Source organism: Passer montanus, unplaced genomic scaffold (assembly GCF_014805655.1).
Source record: "Passer montanus isolate IOZ18808 unplaced genomic scaffold, ASM1480565v1 scaffold6, whole genome shotgun sequence".
In the NCBI taxonomy this organism is placed as follows: Eukaryota; Metazoa; Chordata; class Aves; order Passeriformes; family Passeridae; genus Passer; species Passer montanus.
Genome location: NW_024371037.1, coordinates 12,485,656 through 12,501,016, shown reverse-complemented (window position 1 = coordinate 12,501,016; position 15,361 = coordinate 12,485,656). Strand labels below are relative to the sequence as shown.

At 37.2% G+C, this 15,361-nt stretch overlaps 1 protein-coding gene across 2 annotated transcripts; it reads left to right on the top strand.

Moving 5' to 3' along the window:
* Positions 1-1,706: 1,706 nt before the first annotated feature.
* On the top strand, positions 1,707-7,675 carry LOC120510796 (arg8-vasotocin receptor-like). Of its 2 annotated transcripts, XM_039727005.1 has the most exons (3): positions 1,707-2,485; positions 2,633-2,870; positions 3,902-7,675. In XM_039727005.1, the coding sequence occupies exons 1-3, from the start codon at positions 1,955-1,957 to the stop codon at positions 4,099-4,101; spliced, it is 969 nt and encodes a 322-aa protein (XP_039582939.1). In that variant the 5' UTR covers positions 1,707-1,954; the 3' UTR covers positions 4,102-7,675. The 2 variants fall into 2 exon arrangements, with proteins under 2 accessions (XP_039582939.1, XP_039582938.1); XM_039727004.1 differs by having other exon boundaries at positions 1,707-2,870.
* The last annotated feature ends 7,686 nt before the right edge of the window (positions 7,676-15,361 follow it).

Sequence of the window (15,361 nt, the reverse complement as noted above, 5' to 3'; positions counted from 1 at the left end):
CATCAGCAGCATTTCCAGGGGTTTATTGTTTGTGGTCAAGGCAGTTACTCTTCTGCGAGTTGCTGGGTGAAGGGAGAGTGAGGGTTAAGGCAAATCCATTTGTTCCCTTATGGTCTTTCTATGCCAATTTCCCACTAATTGAGCTAGATTCCAAACTGGGGTGTGTGTGTGTGGGGGGGGGAAAAAGGAAACAACCTCAGGAATCCAAGTTTTCTACAAATAGGCCTTAATTTAGGAAAAAAAAATCAGGTATATTAGATTAAGTTGTTGTGATTCATACTCTTTGCAACACAATCTTAGAGAAAAGCTTTTGTGGACTCAGGCAGCTGCAGCAGTGTTCAGCCAAGTCTAGATAATGGATACTTACAGCTGCTGTCAGTGGAAAAGTTTCCTGAGATTGTTCAGCTTCTCTGTTGTCTGTTCTCACAGTCTTACCCTTTCATGAGCTATTAACATCCATTGCATGGTGGCAGATAAGGCGGAAAGAGGGAGAGCAAAGAGATCATGTAGGTTTTCCAAAGTTTTGTAGTCTACTACAGCATCCTCTTTATGAATTTTGCCCTTCATCTGTTTGTTGGTACATGAAAACCTTTAGTAGCATAGAAGTGATAGTCTGCCTGTGAGCTTCCTGAGCTGGTCTTATAATATAATAGTGATCACAGTGATAAATCAGCTTAGGTTCAGTATTATGTACTATATAGGCAGCATGGATATTGCTTTTCACCTTACTGGTTTGCTCCTCAGAAAGCCTTCAAACTACCAGTGTCCTGACTGTAACCAGAAGGATACAAGTGCCTAGCTTCAAGTAATATTGCATACAAATATCTGTTATTTTTCATATTAAACAGATCAATTGTATTTAATCTCTCTTTTGTGATTAATAGGGCAGGCTGAGAGATTAAAAAAAAAAAAGAAATCAGTTTAAATTTTCTATTCTTATCTGCCACAAACTTTATGCAAAAGTCATACAGGAAAGTTGAATAACAATGAATTTCCTGTGTTCATGATACAATTTCTATTTACAAAAATGAAAAGTTTTAGATACTGAAAAATTATCTCACAGACTTTAGCACTATAATAGAATAGAGACCTTTGGGTATTGTTTCATGATAGAGTCCTTTTCCTCAGTTGGATTTGCCACTGAATTTTCTTTTTTTTAAATTAAATTCTCAGTAGACCCACAGTCCCAATAAAAGTAATTTATTTCACTTGTGTTATTTTTCATTTTGCTGAGATAAAACCTCTAAGTCTTGACCCTGTTTTGAAACAAAATAATATTTTTAGGGCAGTACAAATATTTTTCTTTTTATTTTAGAACCAGGTGACTCCAAAAAAGAGAAGAAGGAAAAAAGGGCTATGGAAAAATGCATTTCTTTCTCTGTGCTGCATTTAGGATGTGGTCATGCCCCAGGAGCCTGGAGGTTGCCGTTATGATGTGCCTGACCTCAGGGATCCAATTTTATCTACGTATAAAGCTTCCTCCCGCTTCTCCTAAAGTGCGCGCCTCTGGTTTGCGTAGAAAAATTTTTGCAAGAACTCTCCTGAGTAAGGTCATTTGAGTATGAGTCTGGCCACAGCTATTTACAAGTTCGGGTTTTGACTGAAGTGAGTAATTGAATCACATTGAGCCTCTGAAGTTTGCTTTTTATTTATATATTTCCCCCAATTGTGTGGCTCGGTCTGCCATTGGCTGCTGTCCCTGCAGCCTACCCGAGGGCTCTGCAGTTACATAAGGCTCTGTCTGCTGGGAGCCTATATAAAGCCTTTTTGCATGCCAGCAAGAGGCAGAATTTTATCACAATCCAAGTCCCACTGCTTTAGTTCGCATGAGCAGGAAGATTTGCTTGAAGATATCCTGAAACTCGAACCCAGGCTGGTTTGTTTGCCAGCCAGTGCTTCACAGCTGTCAACCTCAGTCGCAAGTGGCAGCTACTGTGAGTAGCTTCTGTGCACTATGAAGAATTTTTCATTTTCTGTGCAGGATAACACACGTCAGAACGAGAGTCCTCCTCCTCACAGATTCCTGAGTTTGACAAATCAGTCAGATCCTGTTGGAAGACCAGAAAGAGATGAGCAATTAGCACAAGTAGAGATCGCTGTACTGGGGGTCATATTTCTGACAGCGTCTGTGGGCAATTTCATTCTCATACTGGTGCTGTGGCGAAGAAGAAAGAAGCTTTCTAGGATGTATGTGTTCATGCTTCACCTCAGCATTGCTGACTTAGTGGTAGCCTTTTTCCAAGTGCTGCCTCAACTCATATGGGATATTACGGATGTTTTCATAGGGCCAGATTTCTTGTGCAGAATTATCAAGTATCTACAATTGCTGGGCATGTTTGCCTCTACTTATATGATAGTGGTCATGACAGTGGACAGATATCAAGCTGTTTGCTACCCTATGGTCACTTTCCAGAAGAAGAGAGCTCTCTGGAACATCCCCATATGCAGCAGCTGGTCTATAGCACTGATTCTTAGCCTACCACAGGTATTTATCTTTTCTAAGACTGAGATATCTCCAGGTGTCTTTGAATGTTGGGGTGAATTTATTCAGCCTTGGGGCCCAAAGGCATATGTGACTTGGATTTTTGTAGTTATATTCTTCATTCCCTCAGCAATCCTTATCACATGCCAGGTCAAGATTTGCAAAATAATCAGAAGAAATATAAATGTGAAAAAACAGAATGAATGTGAAGCAACAAATCAGAATGAAGTCCTGCCATCCCGAGCAAGCAGTGTGAACTGTATTTCAAAGGCTATGATCAAGACAGTGAAAATGACAGTGGTGACAGTTGTTGCCTATGTTCTCTGCTGGTCACCTTTCTTCATTGCCCAGCTGTGGTCTGTGTGGTTCCCCAGCATCCTGACCGAAGGTAAGATGCTCTCCCTCCTCAGCCACAGCTGCAGAGCAGGCTAGCACGCTGCTGTCGAGTGCTTTATGTTTGCATTTTGCTTCTGTGTAAAGGTTACATGTGGTCATTTGAGGAGGATTAAAAATAAATACCTGGATTGATTATCTCCTGTGTTTAATTAGGTACAGGGAGCTTCTTGTGTTATGTGATCAAGACGTCATGTGTCTGTTTTGTGTGTGTGTCTTGAGTGATTAACCATTTAAAGATTCACTAACAGCATGGTGTAAGTATCATGTGCTTCAGCAAAGCCTCAGACTTTTAGAGGTTTTATGTATTATAGCAGCAGTGTTTTGGGTTCTTGAGGTGAAAAGAAGCAATTGACTATTCAAAGTAATTAAATTATTTACTGGGTAGAACAGTGGTGTTATAAGACATCTGATTTTTTTTACTATTGAAATTGTATGGACTAAATCTCTGTAGTAAACTATGAAACAACCAAAAGTTGTCAGCCAGCTGTTTATAAAGCAAAAAAGCAAGCCTGAGAGAGTTATCAAACACCATGGTGTAAACAAATTTATGCTATTGCCTCTTTGTGAAAGGCAGACTGTATATGTGACTTTAAATCACCTATTCTAAATAAAGAGGAATAAAAGAGAAAAAATATAATAGTCCTGCCTGATAAAAACAATCATTTCTGATCTTTAAGAATTCCTCCTGTCAGTGTGAATTTGAGTCTTATTCTACATACATTTATGTAAAAATATATACATGTATTGATTTGTATCTGTTTAACAGCTTAGTAATTGTTTTTAAAATTAATGCAACTACTTCCAAAAAGAGCTATATGAAACTATTTAACTCTGAATGCATACAATAGAGTGTGTTTTTTACCTTCAGCAATTGCAAATTGCATTGATATGGGAATTTCCTATTATTGGATTAGTTTTAATATATGAATAGATACAGAAGAAAGCAGCAGACTGGGAAAATGTGCCTTATATTCATAAAAGTGCTTTAATTTGTCTCTTATTCCTTTGACTGTTTTTTTCTAGGTTCGGCATTCACCATTATAATGCTCCTTGGCAATCTAAATAGTTGTGCCAACCCATGGATTTACATGTATTTCTGTGGCCAGATTCCATATTGCACAAATAAGCAGCTGGAGAATACCTCGGCTCAAGAGGAATCCGTGTTCACGGGGAGCATTCATCTCGCAGACAGAGACCCTGAGGATAACAGTACTTCTGCATAAATACTGAGAGCTTTTTCTTGTTTTGTCACATTCCCTCTGCTCACAAGACATATTGATATTTTACCATCGTCCCTTATTTTGTGGATAAGGAAGCTGAAAAATTGGTTTTTTGCTGTAAAAATATATTTCTCTGCAGTTCTGCAGCATATTCAGGAAGTTTCTGTGTTGTGCAAGCCTGACTCAGTGCTTCAATCACTACTGTCTTGTAAGAATGAATTCCTGTAAAGACTGGCAAAGATACATAAAAGTATCTTAGATATTTTGTGTCCTAAAGTACTTCCCCATCTGTGATTCTGGATTTCTAAGTAGTAAAATTTTATTACTACCTGGTCCAACAAATTGAAACATAATTGAAAAGAAACCTGATCTAATTAAACTTGAATATGTTTTCAGAGTGAACCATGAATTGTTCATTTGGTGTGACGATTGAGGGACAGTGACAAATCTTGACAAGGCAGCACAAAGTCAGAAAAAGCTTTTGCCAGCTCTTACTAGCACGTGGTTTAAATTAACTCTTTATGTACATTTATAAAGTGCCAAGCAGCTTAATATAATTTAAAAAATAAAAGAATTTGATGTGCTTGTAACATTGAACCCCTACTTTAGTTTCAAATTCCATTGTGGCTTGCAGGTATCAGCTGCATAGCAGCAGTTCAGGTTTTTTGGCTTCACTCCATAGGATTTGATTTTCCATGCATTTCCTGATGTGTAAGCAGTTAACTGGACACCTGTGTACACCCCATACCCACACATATACATACTCAAAATAAAAGTGGGTGCTAAAAGTGACACTTTCATTTGGCATTCAGACCCATTTGTTCTAGCATGGGATTAATTGGCAGAGAACCAATTATTATTCTATTCCTTAGTATCCCTTTAGGTTCAAATTCAAATATTTCCCTTTAGGTTCAAATTCAAATATTTCCCTTTGCTGTAAAAATAAATCTGCATATCTTTATTTCAAATGCCATTTGATTGCTGGTGTGTGGGTGTTATATGGACGTAGCTATTTATTTCCTTTCAATGTTTGCAATCTGATCTGAGGCGTATGGAAGGAATATCATCAAGGTTCTTTCAGGTGAGAAGGGATCTGCATTCCCAGAGACTCTTTGTGGCACTTACATCTGGTGACATGTAATCTGTCTACGTTATACTGTGTTTCATCACATTTCAGTTTTCTGAGTGCTAGCAGTCTCAAATATCATTAGAAAAGCTATAAAATTTTGGGGTTTTAATGGTTTTTGAATTGTAGTCAAAGAAATATTGATTTAAACTAAACACTGATCACATAGTGAGAAATTCTGCTGTACAGTGAATAGTTATGCTTCGGGTATATTTATGCTGAAATGACTGCATATTCTATGATTTCTATTCTCTGTATAACTAGACAGGATAAGGGCAAGAACCAAATAGTGATGTTCTTTAAAATGGGAAAAGCTAGTGCCTCAGCCCAGCTGACAAGCACAGGTCTCCAGCTGTTAGGAAGAGGAAGAAGGTGGGTGAAGGTAGTACCAGAGCCAGGCAGGAATGGGAAGGGTTTGTATGAAGTGTCTTACTATAATTACAGCTGGTAGGTTTTTTTGCTGCTTTATTCCACTCTCCCTTTAATTGGTAGTTAATGATTCTACCACACAAAAAGATTCCCTGTTAGACCAAATCTGTAACTCAAGTGAATGTCCTCGTCCAGGGTAAGAATATCCAAGATACAATCCATTCTATTGATAGGTATTGATACAGCCTCTCACTGACTTTCTAAGACTTTCAGTCAATTAGCTCTTAGTGAAGTTTTCCCTTATGAATTAATCTAATGGTCAATGGTGGGATTTTTAGGGGTTTTTTTTTTCTTCCTTTGACTGTAGTTAGTTACACAGCATAATATGCAGACTTGAAAGGAACTGTTAACAGAAATGCTTCAAGGAGTCACCTGTGACACTGCACTACTGTACTGGCAGCAAAACTCCTCAAAAGGCATTAATTTGCAAAGAAAACAAACATTCAGATCATGTGCAAAGAGTCATCCAGACCCAGAACTCATGGAAGTCACAGTTCTGTTCAGAACCACAGTGGAGTCATCGTGCCATTTGACACCACCTGACCTGATCTCTGGTAGAAGTTTAGAGGCATAACTTCTACTACTTACATTTCTGCATTGCTGATATATTTGTTACTGGCCCTATAAATAATTTGGTAGAGTTGGATTTTGCAAATAACATTACCTCGATGTGTTCATTAAAAGTCTGAGAGAAATGTTAACTGTCCCTATCTCAGATATTTTAATCATGTAGTGGATGAAATATCAGAACTTCTTAAGTTCAGTGGTGATTTTTCACCATCTGTAATGTTCAAAACACTTATATTTTTGTCTGTCAAGTGCTTCTTTTCTGATGTTTTCATTTTCCTTTCCCTGACATCAGTCCTGCTCTCAAAAAGAAAATTAAAGGTTACTGTATTATGGTGCAAACTACAGGCTATTCATACTTTTCGTTTCAGTCTGTCAGGAGGTATTTGAACACAGGCATTCCTGCTTTTTCTCTTAGGAAAATGAAGTGGGCTGCATTTTCCAAATGTTCGTCCTTACCCCACATGCCCTGCCCTGCCTACCCCATGGGCAGCACTGACTAACAGTCTCAGTGAGGAGTTTGTTCAGGTCCACTGTTTTTCCATCAAAACTCATTTTCAAATGATGGAAAATTCATTTGGGTAAATTTTTTCCTTTCCCTTTTTATTTTTTAAAATAATGTACCTCTTTCAGGGCTTCTCTTATTTCTTACAAAAAAAAAAAGACATTTAAAAATAAAATTTTTCTCTTTGTAAATTTATCCATCAGTGCTTTTGGAAGTTGTTGTTTGAACATCTTGTGCCCCTGTTTTACTTTCTATTTTGAATCTTCATCTGAACTGTATATTTTTCAATTCACTGCACTTAGATTTCCAACAGGTATTGCAGTATCTCATTAAGAGAGAGGGTTGACTTTGGCACAACACTGTAGCCTGTCCAAGGTGTTTAATCCATATGGGAGCGTCAGTAACTCAAACATATGAGTCCCCAGGAGCACTGTGGAAGCCCATAAAAATGGAAAAAATCCAATTATCAGATGAAAGCCTTTCTCATCAAAGCCTAGGTTCTGTTTTCTCACACAAATAAATTCTGAGTAAAAAAAACGCCTACTGTTCCCAGTCCTGAAATGAATTACTATGTTGTTGATGCTGGCACTGTGACATGCTTTCTGGTTATCTGGGTGGGGATTTATTTTTACTTTCCATGGTTTTGTTACTACTTGGGAAAGGCACAGTTCACTAAAAGGAATTAGATTATTTCTTAAAAATTGGTAGTTTATATTTTGCAGTAGAGATAAGAAGAATGAAAGACAATGTAATCTATTGGTTCTGTATAGATTTATTATAGGAAAAAGAAACTACAAAAACAACCTAGTAGAATGAAAAGAAAATCTCAACACATTTTTCATTCTTAACTATATATTTTGATAATTTTTTTATTCTACAGAACTGCTTCTGTATTTTCATAGCCAGTCCCAGTTGACATTCTTGCAAATGGTGAATACTGAAGATAGAAGTAGTGCATGATAATCTTTTTAATCTTGCAATGAAATAATGCTGAGGAATTTTAAAGATGGTGCCAAAGTAATGTCCTGACAATTTCACTTTGATCATTTAGTTCTCACAGGAGAAACCGATTATCGAGTGGAATAAACCTCTCCTGTGTCTGGGCTGTTGGGGGAGGACTGGCAGAGTGATATGGAGACACAAGGTGGAAGTGGCAGCATTTATTCTGTGAGCCAAAAATCTGTAATTTCTATTTGTCAAACACATGACCAGGACAAAAGTATCCTCAAGAGGTTGTGAATATTACTACTTTTGGCTTAAGGGTGTCGTGAACTGGCAAAGGCAGAGTGGGATGACCTAGCTAATCGGTTCATTTAGGAAAATTCTCTTGGGTTGGATTCCATAAAGTAAGGGAAAAAAAAAAAAAAGTAAGTTGTTTTCTGACTTCATAAGGTAGAGATTTGGGCCTGAATGCTCTGCCTATCTACAGAAAACATCCATGGTTATGAAACAATTTGCTCATACAGCAGTAAAACATGATTGCAAACAGATCAAATAGGAATTGTGTTACTTGTAATAATGCAGCCACAAATAATTTATTCTCTACTGAGGATCTATTATGATGATCCATAGCTGATCTATATAGATTTGAGTTGAAAGGAAATCATGCTGTTAGAAAATCAGAAATAAAATCTGATGTAATCTATCCTACCAGATCAAAACTCTGCCATTCCAAATCGTAAGTCTTTAGCCCTATGTGTGCCCAGCAACAGATCCCTCTCCGCTCTCCTGGTCCCTGGTAGAACTTCATGATCTACAAAATATTTCCCAAACTCTACCTGCCTTAATCTCTTGCTAAGGTAGTCAAGGTTATCTTCACTTTGCCTCTCTGAAACAAAAGGACAGAAGCCATGTCTTTTCCCTGGGCTAATATGAGCTCCTGCGATTACCACTTGAGGACTTTCTGAAGGTCATCTCATTAAGGGGGCAGATTCTGGGCATTTTTACAAGCCCTCCAAAACTTTTTATTAATTTGAACTTCACTTTTTAGGATCCAAAGAAAAAACAGACTTTGAGTGAAACTGAGTAGCCACTCTGTTTATTGTGAAGAGAGGTGACAACAGATGATCAGAACTGGACCATTTGTATTATTAACAAGGTTGTCTGCCCATGGAAATATGAACACAAACAGGCAAAGTGATCAAGGAGCATCTCAGGTGCATGTCCATACAGAAGGCACTAGCACAGGCATATCCATAGGTACTGCCTGTGCTTTTTTGGTGTCATGAAACAATGCATTGAGTATCCAGCTGGGCATGAGCACACCAAAATGAGCAGTGTGTGGAAATTAACATAATTGTGAACAAGTCCTGCTGGGCTGCCACTGCCTATTTCAGGAGTCCAGAGGGCAGAGGTGCTTTGTGGCCAAAGACTCTCCCCACCTTCACCTCTTATTTATTGCGTGAGGATAAAAGGAAGACACAGCACATAGTTGCATCTCTGCAACTTAAAAACATATAGATGTGTAAATATCTTCATCTTTTGATTCCTTTAACTGCAATGTCACCTTAGTCTGATACTTCTGGCATTGCTCCCAAATGATTCTGCAAGAGAAGGGAATTAAGCTGTGACAGAGGTTTTGTTCTGCTAAGAATAAGACAGTTAAACTCATCTTACTTGCAATTTAAGCAAGGACCATGAAGAGCTGAATTTTGTATTAACTACCTGAGGGACACTATAAAAATTAGATTTTCAGTCACTGAAATTAAGAAACCAGACTGAGTAGCTGACTTATTTATTAATTCAGTAGCTTCAGGTTTTCCTTTAATAAGGATGCTTTTTTTTTGTAAATTAAAGCAGATGAGAGGAATATCATAAATGTAAAATTAGTCTAATCCTATTGAATTTTAAGCTGTGCCAAGGCTGCAAGATAGAATTAAATCATTGACAGAAAACAAAGAATTAACTTGAGACTTTGATATTTAAAATAAATACACTATTTTATGTGCACCATCTGTAAAATAACTGGAGGCACGAAAGGACTATCCATAGAAAGCTATAGAACACTATTTTATAAATAAATTTCTAAGGTAATTCCATAATTTTACAATAAAAATATCCATGCCAGATAAAGATATGTTTATATGTTAAAATTTAATCTTGTGATTTGATATAAACTGCATCTTGTAATACTCTGATTTTTTTTTAAAACTCTGCCCCAAAGATGAAATATTTCCTCTGCCTTCAGGTTAAGAAATCAATTACAAGTTTATGAATGCAGTTTTGTCCTGGAGGGAAATGTGGAGTTGATTCAGACAGAAGTCTCAGAACAGAATTGCATTCAAATTATTCATGAACATTTTGCATCTGTAAGGGAAAGGAATTGTGCAAGCAGTACGGTTTTTCTAGAAGTTTCAACATTTCTCTAACACTGAACATCATGAAAATATGTTGTTAGTATGCTAAGTGGCTAGAGAGTGTCATAATGTGGTAGTGTATAAATATCCCGTACTTTCCTAGTTAATATTTTGGCATTGCATGATTTCACATTTTATTCACCTTGTAATAATAAAATAGAAAAATAAAAAATAAATAATTCTGAAAATTCTTTTCTGAAAATTATTTTGAGCTCTGCTTCTTTAAATTCAGCTTTTCACTTATGGTCCAGAATTCTTAAAATTAATATGTTTATTTTATTAATTCAGGTTATTTTACAGTGTCTCTGTTCTCTGGTGTCAAAGGTAATGTAAGTGTTTAGAAGAGTTTTCATTACTGGCAAAAATATTTAGACTTCATTGTTTGGTTGACTCTGTCTGGTCACCAGGTGCCCACCAAAGTCACTCTATCTCCTCCTCAGCTGGAAAAGGGATTGAAAATAGAAAGAAAGGCTTGTTGGTAGGGACAAAGACAAGGCGAGATCATTCACCATTTGCTGTCATGGGGAACAGACTCGGATTGGGGAATTTATTTAGTGTATTGCCAATCAAAATCAGAGAAGGATAATGACAAAAAGCCCAAATCCTAACCCCCACATTTTCCCCTCCATCCTTCCTTTCTTCCCAGGCTCATCTTCACACCCAGATTGTCTCCCTCCTCCCTGCAAGCAGGACAGGGGGGAGTGAAATGGGGCTGTGGTCAGCGCATCACACATTGTCCCTTCTGCTCTTTCCTCCTCATGGGGAGGACTCTTCACAAACGTTGTCCTGCTGCAGCATGGGGTCCCTGCCACAGGAGACCATGAAGTTCTCCAGTGTGAGTCCTTTCCATGAGCTGTGGTGTTCACAAACTGCTCCAGCGAGAATCCATTCCACAGTCAGTCCTTCAGGAACAGACTGGTGGAGTGTGGGTTCTCTGCAGGGTCACAAATCCTGACAGCCAACCTGCCCACCCCCAGACATGCTGTACACTCAGACTGTGAATGATCATCCACAGATGAATGTGCCTAATGTATTTCATGTAATGAACATGACCAATCAGAAAAATAGCTTGATTTAAAAAAAAACCAATCAAATCCAAGGTTTGAAACCTAGTGCATATGCACATTTAGACATAGAAACAAAAAAATCCTACACTTAGCAAAATGGCAAGGAGAAATTGCCATTCAGGAGAAGGTACTTAGCTTTTTCATGTCTTAGGCTATTTAGGACTAGACCACTTACTACAAGAATAAAAATACAGTAAAGTGCAAACATGATGATTGCTCAATCATACGAGATCCCTATAAACAAAAGTTTGTCTCATTTGTCTGTATTAAAGCATGTTTTGGCAAAAGGGTGCATTATGAGGAAATCTGTGGTTTCCTTTGTGGTCTCTAGGGAAAATAGCACTATTTGTCCTTGAGTAGGCTTTAAAACAATATTGTCAAATATTTTAATGTATCACATGCAGTTTGATTTTTAGGAGCCAGTTCCACGCTATGTAACATTAGCACAACAACATCCACGTGTGCTGGCAGTTGTTGGGGTGCTGTGTAATCGAGTGGCACATTTGCAGCCTGCCTCAGTGCCAAGCAGATACATTTAAGGAAGCACAGATTGTAGACAGCAGGCAATTACTAGCCAAGCTTTTGTGCAGCACATATGCTACAGAACAGCAAAACTATAAGGGAAATGAAAATATAGGTTTGAGGGTCAGTGGACAATGCCAATTTGTATGACACAATTGCAAATGCATTTGTGCCAATTTTCTCCTACGCTCATGAGAACATCTACAAATTACATAATAACTATTAAAGTTTACAGCTTGCTCCTTGGCAGAAGAACAATTCAAAATTTCAGCTGTTTATATTACTTTTTAAAATGTCTGTTATTTGAAGTTGATTGTTGCTTGAACAACTGGTACCTTTTTTTTTCCTAAATCTTGGGATTTTTTTCTGAAGTTTCATAGTGTTATGTTCAAAATTAAAGTTTCAATGACTAAATAATAATGTCAGAGCCAATGGGTATCTAGTGAGTGACAACAGCCTTCTTTTGGGTCTCCTAATCTTAGGTCTGGATGAAAACATTAGGATTCAATGTAATGCAAAGATCTGAAAGAACCCTTGTAAATTGTCCTCAGGGGCTGCTTAGGTTCCTGGCATTATCCACATAATATCTGGAGGAAGAGGTGATATGCATTTTATTCTTCTGCAAGGGATATGTGGCCATATAAGATTTCTGATCCACATTTATGTGTTTTTCAGACAGGGAGAGACTATTATATAAACCAGTTATTATTTTCATTGTCCCCTTATTGTATACACTATGAAAAAAGAAGTTTAAAACAGTCTATTAAATATTATTATACTGAGTGCTTTACAAGCAGATAAACCATTCCATCCTCATGATATTCACATTTTTAAGACTAAATACCACATTAGTAGGTGGCAAAAGAGAGAAATTATAGACCTTTTTCAGTCAGACAGTAATCTGAAAGTGTGAACATTTTCCTAACATAGTTTGTTTGCTTTTCACTCTATGCATCAGCTATTGAACACAGAGGCTTCCAGCTGCCCTGTCCTTCAGCAGTTTCAGCCCAGATACAAAACCACACCTCACAAATAACCTTACTTCAAATTAGTGCTAGCAAGTAAGTGAGTGAAATCTTTTCTGCCTTCATGATACATGGCTCTGTACCTTCAAGTGAGAATGCAATGCAATATACAATATGTATTTTAGATGCCCATAGTGATGTAGTTAAAAAATGAGGCCAAGGTAGGTATAGGTGTATTTTTAGAAAAGGCAGCCTTTGAAGTGTAAGTCTTTAAAAGAACAGCTTGTTTATTGAAGAACAGAGATTAATTTACAAATATAACTTTAAATACAAGTCAGTTATTCTTAGAGGTCCTTCTGTTTGTCTACTTGAATATGAAAACAGTGAGATTGAAATGGATAGGAGAAAACAAAATAAGACAGGGGAAAAGGAGTAAGAGCCTTTAAAGTATTCTATAAAAATGTGAATACAATAATAATGGAGAATAAACAGAAAGGCGCCCAGGGATACCAGCGAATTCACTTGAAGTTCAACCTAGCTTCATAGTTTCAAATACAATCTTTCATGTAAATCTCATTATTTATTTATGTCTATTGTAAAAGCAGATTGGTGGCTTATTCTGAGAAACATCATATATCAAAAACATTAGTTCTTCTATAAAGTGTTCTTAAATGGGAACTACTAAGTTTGAAGAGTGTGGAGCTGGTAAGGTTGTCTCAGATGTAATTTTAATGTCCTAACAAGCCAGTCTATATCAAAAGAACTGAATGTTATGTAAAAGTATTCATTAAGCATGCCATACTTGTCTTATCGAATGGCAATTAAATGTGCAGAGGCTTCTCAAACCAGTAAGTATCTAATTACACAGTGAGGACTTTTCTCTGATCTTTGTTTGAAGAAAGTGAACTGTGCAAAGTAGTTTTCCCCCTAAATCTGTGAATGTGCTAGATTTTTTTGGTAGCAATGCTGTAGATGGCTAGTGATATTCATCCCAGTTCCACCACCAAGGAGAGACAAAGACAGAAAGAAATAGAGGTGGAAATCAGAAGTCAGCTCAGACAATAGCCAGTGTGGAGGCAGAGACCCTGAGGCTTGGCTGCAGATGGAGTCAGGACAACTGGTCCAAACAAGGCCAGTAGCAGGACTGAATATTTCCTGTGAATTTGTGGTCAAGCATGTGATTACTTGAGGAAAATGGGCAGGTTTGAGTAGGCATCAGAGCAGCTGCCTTCCATCTTCCATACTGGCTTATTCCTGAGATTTGAGATATGGATTACTTTTAACTTCCCTTAACATTGTCAGAGAAAAGTGTGTGAAGTATTGACTTTTTCAAATATTTGTAGATGTCATAATAAAGGAATTTACAGGAGTCCCTGGAAATCCCTCATTTGACACTCTATGAGGAGTTTAGTATGGATTTTATTTGCTGGCTTTGTCTGAGACAATCAAATCAGTTGGAGAATTTCTTTCAAGTTGTGTGAAAAGTTGAGTGAAAAGCTTCAGCTAAAGAAGCATAACAAAAAATTGTACTATGATAAAATGATCGGTTTTCATGGAAAGACTATCAATTTATTAAAAAATAAATAAGGATTCACCTGAAAAATTAAACATGATTAGTCCGTTTCCTTTTTCAATGAATTGGAAGAGTCTATTTTGAATTGATCTTAATATAATTTTCAATATCATATTTAAACAAAATATGCTCAAGTTACTCAATTCTGTATCTGCAAAAACTGTTGGCCCAATGTGTTGCCAAATACAAAAATAAAGGGTATGCACAGATTTCAAAATTATCTCAGATCACTGTCTGGGTAGTCACACCCCACAACTCACACCAGCTCTTGAAAAGACTAGAGCTGAGTGGGCACTCTGCAAATACAGGTATTATTGTAGCCCCTCTAGAGCTATAGGTCTGTGTCAAATTTTGTGCCTCCTTTTTACTGTTACAGCCACTTGAGCTGTAAGGATATTTCTGCTAGCTGTACTGTCCTTCTGAATAGCTATTAAAAGCTGCATTGTGTAGAAAAGAATCATGAACTTAAAGTTCTTGGACTTCAAATGCAAATGAGCAAGAAGTTAATAACTAGGCAATCACTGAATCATAAATCTCTTATGGAAGAATAATATAAAAAAGCCTCTGGGCATAAATAATGCCTTCATGTTTTGAAATTTGTCATACCAAGTGACATGCTAGCTGTATGAACTAAGGATTCTTGTAATTTTTAGCACACAGATACTTCATATTATAATAAAGAAAATGGCCTGATATTCCTCCCACAAGAAATGCATGCAGTGGGAGACACCATAATTTGATGAAAAGGCACATCACTGAGAAGTCCTACATTGCAACATGCAATCATTTCCTCCAGGAATTTGTTCATCTTGTACTGGACACTGCTCCTTTATGAGGAACATGCCCATGAAAAATCAAGGATTTATACTGACGTTAAATGAGAAGCATATTGTATCATGGAATCATACAATTATTTAGGTTAGAAAGGACCTTTGGAAAAGATGGAATACAAACCCCTGCTCAGGATAAGTACAATTAGTTCAAGCTGCTGAGGGACTTGTCTAGCAGAGTGAGCAGCAGAGATTATAAACTTTTTCCATTTTATTTTTAACTCAAAGCCCTGTTTTTGTAACTAGGCAAGACCTACTTATGGAGAATATAAGGAAGATTATATACTCTATTTTTCACTTGTTAAAACCATAATATTTGCTTG